Source organism: Dreissena polymorpha, chromosome 11 (assembly GCF_020536995.1).
Source record: "Dreissena polymorpha isolate Duluth1 chromosome 11, UMN_Dpol_1.0, whole genome shotgun sequence".
Lineage (NCBI taxonomy): Eukaryota > Metazoa > Mollusca > Bivalvia > Myida > Dreissenidae > Dreissena > Dreissena polymorpha.
Genome location: NC_068365.1, coordinates 1,934,780 through 1,946,551, shown reverse-complemented (window position 1 = coordinate 1,946,551; position 11,772 = coordinate 1,934,780). Strand labels below are relative to the sequence as shown.

The 11,772-nt window shown below is 35.4% G+C and overlaps 1 protein-coding gene across 1 annotated transcript; it reads left to right on the top strand.

The window, feature by feature from the left end:
* Positions 1 to 472: 472 nt before the first annotated feature.
* LOC127851125 (zinc finger protein 239-like) lies at positions 473 to 1,393 on the top strand. Its single transcript, XM_052384686.1, has one exon. The coding sequence runs from the start codon at positions 473 to 475 to the stop codon at positions 1,391 to 1,393; it is 921 nt and encodes a 306-aa protein (XP_052240646.1).
* Positions 1,394 to 11,772: the final 10,379 nt, after the last annotated feature.

The window sequence follows — 11,772 nt, the reverse complement described above, 5'->3', positions numbered from 1 at the left end:
TAGGTCTCTCCGTGAAATCAAATAACACATTTTCGGAACACTCCGAAATTACAATCAGTGTTGAGTGTTGGTTGTGTGCATTTGTCTTATCAAGCAATAAGATAGCTGACTTGTATTACCTAATGCACATATATTCACGAAGCGTTTGTTTGGTCATATAAAGGTTAGTTCATAAAATTAATTGTCAATATCATTGATGTTTCACAGGGGCTCCTGACTGTCAAGAGACTTCTGGGTGTAGGTACACGTGCTCAGTATGTGGAGCAGACTTCTCAGAGTTGCTGGGGTTCAGAAAACATCACCATATACACAATGGAACTGGCATTACTACTCCAAATGAAAACGTGCTTCAAGTAAACGAGGGGATTTCTTCAAGAGACCACACTAATGCTATAAGGATTGGCAGCGGAGAGCGACTGCATATCTGCAGCGTGTGTGGAAAGGGCTCTTCAGCTCCCATCTCACTAATCATATGAAAACCCACTCAGAAGAGCGGCCACACCGTTGCAGCGTGTGTGGAAAGAACTATCTCTTCAGCTCCCATCTCACTAATCATATGAAAACCCACTCAGGGGAGCCGCCACCCCGTTGCAGCGTGTGTGGAGAGGACTTTGTTAACATCACCAAACTGAAAAGGCACATAAGGCATCATGACCGGCCACACAGTTGCAGCATTTGTGCAAAGAGTTTTGCCACCAGTTGGAGACTCAAAATCCATATGCTGATTCACACGGGAGATCGGCCACACAGTTGCAGTGTTTGTGGAAAGGGATTTGTCACCAGTGGCCATCTCTATCAGCATATGCACATTCACACGGGAGAACGGCCACATAGTTGCTGCGTGTGTGGAAAGGACTTTGTCACCAAAAAACAATTGAACAGGCACATGATGTTTCATACAGGAGAGCAGCCACACAGTTGCAGCATGTGTGGAAAAGGATTTGCCACCGGCTTCAACCTCAAAGTCCATATAAGGTTTCATACGGGAGAGCGGCCACATAGTTGCAGCGTGTGTGGAAAGGACTTTGTCACCAAAAACCAGTTGAATATTCACATGGTGTCTCATACAGGAGAGTGGCCTTACAGTTGCAGCCTGTGTGGAAAAGGATTTGCTAACGGCTTCGACCTCAAAGTCTATATGAGGATTCACACGGGAGAGCGGCCACACAATTGCAGCGTGTGTGGAAAGGAGTTTGTCACCAAAACGAAATTGAAAAGGCACATGATGTCTCATACAGGAGAGCGGCCACACAGATGCAGCGTGTGTGAAAAAGGATTTGCCACTGGCTTTGACCTCAAAGTCCATATGTGGTTTCACACGGGAGAACGGCCACACAGTTGCAGCGTGTGTGGAAAAGATTTTCCACCAGCTTCGACCTCAAAATCCATATGAGGTTTCACACGGGAGACCGGCCATACGGTTGCAGCGTATGTGAAAAGAGATTTGAGGATTCACACGGGAGAGCGGCCACACAGTTGCAGCGTTTATGGAAAGGGATTTGCTGCCAGCTTCACTCTCACTAAGCATATGATTATTCACAAGGGAGAGCGGCCACACGAATGCAGTGTTTGTGGAAAGGGATTTGGCGTGAGTTCCAGTCTCACTAAGCATATGATGATTCACACTGGGGAGCGGCCACACAAATGCAGTGTTTGTGGAAAGGGATTTGGCGTGAGTTCCAGTCTCACTAGGCATATGAGCATTCACACTGGAGAGTGGCCACACAGTTGCAGTGTTTGTGAAAAGGGATTTGACACGAGTTCCCTACTCACTTACCATATGAGGGTTCACACAGGGATAGGCCGTACCCGTGCAACTTGTGTGGGAAGGCCTTTGTTTCAGACTCCTCCCTCAAAAGGCATATGATGATTCACACGTGAGAGCAGCCTTACAATTAAAACGTGTGTGGAAAGGATTTTGTCACCAGATCTCATCTCAAGTGGCACATGAGGTTTCATAGAGTAGAGAGTTACACAGCTGTAGCGTATCTGACAAAAGCTTTTAAAATACAGCAGTCCTAAAAGTGCACATGAGGTGACACACAGGATTTAAAACTTTCCGATGTTCCATGTGCGGGATAAAGTTCCGCCAAAGGGAAATCTGAAAAGAAATATACAGAGCCACAATAAGGAGTGCATTGACAAGTGTCTGCAATAAGATATCTGTGAAGTCCTTTTCATTAAACGCTCATAACACACGCGTCCATCATGGGGAACAGAATGACGCGATCTTTGCAGTTTAAGATAAATGTTAAATCACAAAAAATCCAGGCACATGGATTGGCATTTATTAGTTTGTGAAGATCCTGACATTTGTCGATCATGTTGTATTATTATTTGTTCAAACATTAACCTTCTTGTGGGATAAACTTGCTTTAGATGTAAACAAATATTAATATTTTATTGACTTTACATGGCTTTAACAAATCTTAACTTGAGCTGTTATGCTTATTACACACACATATATATATATATTGAAAGTTGTTAAAGGGACCGTCACCCACAAACGATGAAAAAATAAAAGTTCTAAAATACCGTATTTTTTAAAATTATTAGTTTGTATTGATTAAAATATCACGACTGGTATATTACATTACTTGAAAACAGTTCCCAATTACTGTCCGTTGGATATTTTTTTTTAATTTATTCAATTGCATCTTTTTATGGTAAATAGCTTTCCTTAAACTAGAGTTCATAAAAGGAGCAGGTTTATTAACTTGTTTTTTTATAGTTTTAATTGGTGCATGCTTATCAAAACCGTTCAAAATACTTTGTTGGAATATTTCATATGCCTTGTAAGCATTGGAATCATCCAAAATATGGTTGAAATCTGTAAGAAAACATTCATAGTCAAAGTTTTTAAAGCTTCTGTATTTTATCCATTTGTTGGAGAAGTTTGGTACATCATATTTAAGTTGAAAGCCTATCATTTTGTGCATATCACTCAAACCACAGTACATGTAAAAGTTTAAAATAGTACAGCAGGCATTTTCCTGGTTCATTAAAACAACATCAATAAGGCTTGGGTCTTAGCTTTTTGGAAAACATGTAGAGGTTTTAACCATGTTAGTTATGTCAAAAATATCACAGAACTGCATTAAATGAACACATTTATCAGGATTCATGACATTGTAATTGCAAAATTATCATATTTGATTGTGACTTTTGCCATTCATGACTAATTGTGTGTACTATGTAACACAATGCAATACGTAAACGTCAACGTTTCTCACACTGCAACGCTGATGAATGGACAAAAGTTCAAAGCCTGTACTACATTCTCACGTGCTACATCTAATACTGATGGTTAAAACATTTGTGAAATATATGTTAGTTAATGTGTGTTCAGGTTAAATAATATAAACCGGGCAATTATTTTCGAAGTAATTTATTTCCTACTCCTGCTAATCTTCTATATAGAAAATTCTTTGGCGTCTGTTTTCATTATACTGATCGATGCTCATATATCAAGGATTTGCTTGAAAGATTTTGCTTCAACTCACATCTCCAACGAATAGGATAGATAGGTTAACGTTTTGTCGTTATTTTTTGTTATTTTGCCCAAGTTACTGCTTACTTTACATACGGACGTTCAATAACAAACATATTTCATATCCCTGTGTTAGATATGTTTCGTAGTAAGTATTGCGAAAATAATCAAATGTAACAAAAATGATCGAAAACTCAACCGTGCATAGCAAAAAACAAACAAACGTATATGGTCAGAACCAAAAATAAGGGCCGATCAGGTTAGTGGAAAAGACATCTTGTTAGGCAGTATGTGTTTATATTTCAGTCTGAAAAAGCCCATGGTTGCACTATATCGAAACGATACTGTGCAAACTCTTCGACAAACAACCGAAGGGTTCAGCAATGATGTGTGTATACTCGTCAATTGAAAATGAAACAAATACTGATGATACAATGTTCTTACACATTCAAGGCGGTAGTTTTTACTTCTAGAGGTCCCAGGTTCAAGCTCAAGCGCACACATTTTTGTTATTTTATCTGATCCCTTGTTATTATATATTTTTAAACAATTAATTGCAGATTTGGTAGTACGTTCATTAAATTACATTTCCCAAACTTCGTGAACAAGTCTATAAAGTAGATATTATTCAACTATGCAATAGTATACATGACCATCGACATTACTTGAATGATAACACGGTACGATACAACTTGGATAAACATAGTCCATAAATACCAACGTTTACTAATCTTGAACATGAAACGTATTCATATGTGTTTGTACATACAAACACTTTTGCAATGATATCAGTGAAACGCATAGCTTGTGCTATATTTCGTACATAATTATTATCAATTCAAGTATAAGATGCATTTAATCATATAATAATCAACACGGAACATATGCTTATATAAATAACACGCCATATAAACAAACTGAAACTATTCAAATTACTAAATATGTCCAGTTCAAATGTTAAAACAGTGATTGTTTGTATGCATTATACAAACGTTTATAACAAATTGAATCCGCGGTAGATTGCTATGAAAAATTGTATGTATATACAATGCACCTGTAGTTTATACGCTCGTTAAGTATTGAACAGTCGAGGTCTACTCCCAATACATAATACTTATGGAATACTATGATACACACTTAAATGTGCACAAAGCACTGGTTAATCAGCTCAGCCAGAAAATGTGAATGAGTAAACTGACCGCCGTGATATAAATAAAAAACAATAAATGGTCGAAAGTATACCAATAAAAATACACAAATATTATTTATTTATTTTTGAAAATAAATGATAAGTGTATAAATTACAAAACATCTTTGTTTTAGGCCGGCGAAGAATAAACTTCACGTCGAATGGACGGTAAGAACATCTCGATCTTGCAATAATATATCAAAAACTAACATGCCATGATCATTTTTAAGAAACCTTTAATGCTTTCATAACTCGCAACTCGTCCATTATATTAACAATAACCTAAATCTTGACGAGTCTGATTCGACCATTAATCAATCCAAAATACTGTTTAGGTAGGTATGTTTGAACATTTATACTCGGTAATATAGAAACAAAACTCTAACACATGCTAAACTCTCTAGTATATAAAGGGAATAATTGACCTTTATATTGAAATAAATATATCAATATTACAATATGAAAAAAAATGAAATCATGTTAGCCATTCATAAAACACTTGCTTACCAAAAAACTTTTACCTGGGCTTGGTCGGGTTTAGAATGTACCGCATTTACCTCGAAATATTGAGCCCAAAATTGAAATCATTTATAACCGTGTACAAGTCAAGATATAAAGGCTTGATTATATTGTTTCTTCGGACTATGTCTGTATCGCAGACATCACCATACTCTTGGTGGGACAGACCGGACATGGAAAGAGCGCCACCGGAAACAGCATTCTGGGCAGGAAGGCTTTCGTGTCCAAGTTTTCACCTGGATCCGTCACTTGCGCAATCGAACGAGCGGTAAATGATAAACAAATAGTTGTATTTTCTTCACATATCATTACTTACACAATTACACAGGGCTGATCTGGGCCGGACGTCTATAATCGGTCCGCTGCTGGCATAACGGCCCGATAGTCTTTGGCTCGAGGGCCATTATGCGGCTTGGAACGATTATAGACGTCCGGCCCAGCTCTGCCGTGTGTTATCGTTTAAATAACATATCATTATACTGTGTCCCTTTACTTTAATTTATTTAAGCCAGATTTCCGTACTTTTATTTTCCTTCAACTAATTACGACATTTATGACGTATCTCGTGTGACGTAATTTATGTGACGAAACACACTGGTTTGAGGTAGATTCTCTTGATTTTAGTTTCACAAATTCGGACGTCGCAGTTAATTGCACAGTAAAATATTTATCTAAAAAGCATCGAACGAATCCCAAACGTTATAACGTCTGTGTGTTTGTCATGTATAATTGGAAACTTTAATAGGAATAAAATAAATCACTCAGACCATTCATTCAATTTCCAAAAATTTGTTTTTGGTCAGAATAGTTAGAAAGCGATACAACCGTTTAAAACAAACTGGTTTGAAACAAAAATAAGATAAAGGGATGGGAGAAAAGAAAATGGAAGTGCATATCGTTATAGTTTTATTATTATAAGCGGTGGATTTAAGATGTCATTAAGGTAAACGTGACGTCATCAATTTTGATGTTGGATGACTCCTGTTAAAGATAAAATAGTGTCATCAGTCTAATCTTCAGAACAGTTTCAGTTTCAATCGATTTATTTTTATTAGTCCAATTGTGTGCTATGTTTAAATATCTTTTTTTATTAATTCGTTGATTTGTTTGCCTATTTTCTTATTCATAACCGTTGAATAAGACTGAATAAGGACGCCACTTTTTTCAGTTGACGTCGCGTTATTCGATTCTTTTTAAAAATAAAATTTGACCGGTTAAGAGGGTCATAATAATTTATATTCCCGCCATTAACGAATAACGGCCCGCTCGCAACGTCTTTTGTTACCATTTTTAGTACGGTCAATTCTGGTCTGAAAAAATAATATTGTCCATAAGGCAACGAAATGCTGGATCCTGAACTATAGCGATGAGCTCAATAATAACTGAAGTATTTCACACTAGTGACAAAGAATAATCTCCGACTCCAAATGTCGAAATATGTATTAATTAATGTCTAAGTTAAACAAGAGCTGTCCAAAGACAATTCTTTCGCCTTGATAGTGTAAAGTATATGTTCTGTCGGTCACATGATGTAATGACCACAAATACATATTTGAAGTTTTTTTATATATGTAGTACTTATGTAGTTTATGTGGTCTTAAAGCTAAAAATATGTAAATCAAAACAAGACGGGTGACCAGACCATGACACTAGATTTTAAACTTTTTACCAATACATTTAATTGAATTTATTTAACTTTGAAAGCGATGCATGTGGAGTTTCAATTATATAACTGTTGTAGAAATTATGATATGATAAGTGCAGGATAAATGTAACTAAATTTGTAAGTACAAAAAGGGGCATATTTATTCTGCTAAGGAGGTTGGATATATGGAACTGGGCTTATGACCTCAGACAAATACATCGAACATATGTTTGATGATTCAATCGCATACCTGTAGATGAAAACAATATTGAGATCATGCATGTTTACCTATTCCAACTTTCGAACTACAAAATTGGGCAACATTCAGCTAAATTGCAGGTCAATGTGTATAGAACGTGGACCCGTATTCACGAATTCATTCTACGACTTAATTTTGAAAATTAAGAATATAGTTTTAACTTTGTGTTTTTTCCCCTTATAAAGCACAGTTCAAAATGAGATGAATTGTAAACCCGCTATCTGGACAATTCTTCATTAAAAAATATGAATGGCATAAGTGATGTCAATATTCAGTATATAATAACACGATTAACGCATTTTTTCGGTTTACAGTATATCTTTACTCTTAAGTGTAAGCATGAATTAATGAAAACGGGCCCTGGTCAAGAACCTTAAACAATTCGTTACTTCATAAAATACGGAATAAGCTTGAAAGTTAGAATGTTTTACGTTAAACAGGTAGGTAGACGCGGTCGTGCAATTTAAAGCATTAGAAGTTTAAAGCAAAAGAGGCCTTAAGAAAAGTATAGTCGTGCATTCTATTTAAAATGTATCGTATTACTTATTAATATGTATTGTAGGTTGCCGTACGGAATGGGCGTCGAATCGAATAGATAGTCCTGGATTTCCGGATACATCCAAAGGGAAAGAGTTTGTAAGAAAGTGTCTCACACAAGCTGTATACCAGACGCTGCCTGGCTTTAACGCAATTGTATTTGTTCTGTACCCAGATAGGTTCAATGATGAACTGGTCAAAACGGTGAATCTTTTCTTCGAGTTCTTTGGAGAAGGTGTTGGGAAATTTGCATTTATTTTGTTCACACACATTAAATCAAAAGAGAAAATGAATGAATATATGTTCAATGCTGCAGAAAATCCAACGGGCAACGTGAAGGTACTGTTGGATCTAATAGAAAAGTGTGAGAGCAGGGTTATGTACATCGACAACGAAATGGAGAACGAAAAGATTCAAGTAATGATTGACGATATTATACATACAATAGATGCCAACACAGTTCGCATAGGGCAAGAATATATCACTAACGGAATGTTTCAGGAGGCAATAAAATATGCAGACCAGGCCCTTGCATATGTTGACATTAGCCAGAATAAAAGGCAGCTAGATGGAAGTTTAAATACAATTGAACCAGCTGACACTACTGAGACGGCGATCAAGACCACTACAGATGAGAACGAACAGAAAGTGCGTCGCCTTTGCCAAATGTTTGAATCGAAAGGATTAGAAACGAGGATGTTAAGTCGAGAACGTCTAAACACTGTACCTTGGAAAAGTACAGGAGATTTGCAAAAACGATTCAGTATAGCTTCATTTCATGAAGTGGGTAATGGTATAGAAGCAAAGAATGAAAAACAGCCAAATAATGACCCTCAAGTGATGATAGATCGCTTAAAAAGAAAAAAGTTCGGAACATGAAACCACACCTCCGCCTAGAGGAAGATTCTAAGGAGCCTGTTATCAAACTATTTATATGAAACTACAATACAGCTCGCAACGTACAAATCGAGACAAAGAAGTCGTTAATTCTAGTGATTTCGAGAGAAATGATGCCGGACCACTTAAAGTCCCTGGCCGGAAATACGAAAAATTTAAGGACGACCTCCAGGCAAATAATAAATTATTTCACCGAGCATTTACTGAAATTGCAAATTTGTTCGAACGTGGAATTAAAAAATTCAAACTTATTTTAACCTGCAACTATCAAGGTTGCTTCTTTGTTGGGTGATTATTTAATATAGCTTCGTTTATATGCATTAAAAGAAAATCAGAAAAAATCAATATACTTATTTTTGAAAAATCGTCACATTATATATTTATATAGAATGGACTACTTGATAATTTGCAAAATTTGACAATTATATACAAAATATAGCCAACATATAAATTAAAATAACCAATAAATAGACTATATAATGCCTATTTCTTTCTTTAAATCCCATACAATTTTATAGATCAATCAAGCGTAACAAATTATGTTTTCACAGTCACCCTGAAACTGAAGCTCGCAAAACAACAAACCAATTGTTTCTTTTGCATCTTTTTAATAGGCCAAACATAAAATATCGCGTGTTTTTTCCAATAACTTCTCCATGTCGGTCGGCTAAAACATATGTGAGTGATATACGTGATATTTCCGTCTTAATAAGTATATGCCATTATGAACGTACAGAAATATTTTAAATCTATAGTTAACAATATTGTTTGAGTTAATTTAGGTTATTTATACGTATGTGACGTCGTCAGCAGAAACCCGTACACATATTAATACATTTAATAAATACGATCAAGTGTAGCAAAAGTTATTGCAAACTCATTGCACACTCAATATTTAATATAACAAATATAATCAAATGTAACAGAAATGATTGAACTTAACATGGGAAAAAACTCTTATGATCGGCTCAAAACAGTCGAGTCAATCCGGTTAATGTGTGTTGTACGGCTTATTGAGACGATGCTTTTTAAAGGAGTATTGCATGAGGAAAAAGGAACAACGTAATATGTAACTTGAGCATTTGGCCGTGACGTGACGCGTCCGATCCCTAAGCGCGTATTGTGTGTTTATATATCAAAACTTGTCGTTTTGACAATTATCTCTCTACAACCTTATTCGATGATGAACAGAGAGAACATGTGATTCCTTGCAAAATGCCCATAAATATAGATTTAAATGAAAATAATTATTGTAAGTAATCATTTCTTAGAGAAGAGTAAGCGTCGAGCAATTCAACGACTCGACTGCATTTTCCTGTGATCATTTCTATAATTAATTACCACCTGCTTTGTAAGAAAATATGTTTGTGAAACATTCACACAATCTATCCAGCTTATATTTGTTACTTATTTCAATGGTCCAATGTTTGAAATCAGTCAGAAGTAGTAGTCAATATTTGGAAAATTAAACCCGCTGAATCAGTGTTTTAGCAACACCATGTGAAAGAGGATTATATTAACCTATTTATGCCTAGTGGACTCTCCCATACTTCTAAATTGGATCAATTTATTTCCAAAATAAGGGATGTCAAGTATATTTATTTCTATATTTAGAAAAATTCTCACAGAAATGCCTGTAAGCAAACAGCGTAAACCCAAATGAGACGCCGCATCATGCAGCTTCTCATCTGGGTCTACGCTGTTTGCCAAGGCTTTTTTTAGACGCAGTTACACACTGGGAGACCGACCATCCGACCGACAGACCAACCACCGAAAAGGTGCAAAAATATACCCTAACCTATTTGAATGGGGTCATTCATATACAAATTAGTATATTTCCTCCTACATAAAACATCATGTGGTAAGTTAATACTTTAAATGGCTTCATACATTATAAGGGATTTCAAACGACAGACGATCACTTTAAGATTTATTTACATAAATATTATGCTTTTTATCCGTTCAACCAACAGTATAAATCACACTACCAAATTATATTCGATTGTATTTTTTCATATAAAGTCGTTTTCATAAGTCAATATATAATAAAGCAATATTAAAGTGGTTGCTGTAAGATATTGTAAACGTAAGAAAACGGTATACCAGGTTTGTCAAGCGATTAGAACAGATGAGCCATTGTAAATACTTTACAACGGTCGGACTTTGCACCTTTGTCACTAAATTATTTCTTTTAACAAACTAATTACAGCTGCCTAAGAGATATTGTATACTTATTTACTTATTTTGATAAAAAAAAATCTGTATGTATATTGTATTCATCTTGCAAACATATTAGATCTATATGACTTGTGACATATATTTTCAATTGGAATAAATGCAAATCATTGTGTGACGTGCATGATTTTGATGTTTAGCGTGTAACAGTTTTGACATAGTTGACAAATATGAACATGCATATCATTACTATCTTTAAGATATAATATGTGGAATACCTGCTTGTATCGTTTTAAATAGATATTGTGTACAATTGTTTATACTTATGCTAAACAAAGCGCTTCTCCAAATACACACGGAATTATATTTGCTTCTAATTGTATGCACATAAACCACATCGGACGAACAAATGTACGCATTGGCTACATTGTATTTAATCATTAATTTTTATTACATAATTAAAAAAAACTTGCTACTGTTCGAATTATAATGTATTAATTCTCGATGTGTTTGTCACATAATTATAGACGAAGGTAGATTTGCGTGCGCAATATACTGATATATAATACGCGACCGGCCATGATTATTTTGATACAGAATTCAGTATGTGTAGACAGTTGTTTACTGTCTGAAACGGAACCTGACGTTGTACAATTGAAATTAATTTTAAAAGAAAGTCAAGAAAGTGATAATTTAGAAATGAAAAGAAAGCCAAACAAATCAGATTTCAAAAACATGTAAAGATGCATTATATCAAAACCAAATATTTAAATATATATATGTCTGAGAATGATTTGTCTGCAGCTGCAGCTTCACCAACATGTTACCTCAACTTTCGTTGCAACTTACAAGCTGAAAACACTTGATGGAGGAATATGCATGTGTACATACAAACAACTCATTTCGATTAAAACACAAAATACAAAGTGAATTGAAAATGAGTGTTTCCCTTATTCACCCATCCTGAAAAAAAAACGAAAGGGGAACTTATATTAGATGTCGGAAGATGAAAGTTTTGATACGCATTCATAACAGTGTAAAGATGATCGGCTTGATACGCA

Bases quoted from the DNA above. Each gene is read 5' to 3' on its own strand.
- LOC127851125 (XM_052384686.1), top strand. From the start codon at position 473: ATGAAAACCCACTCAGAAGAGCGGCCACACCGTTGCAGCGTGTGTGGA.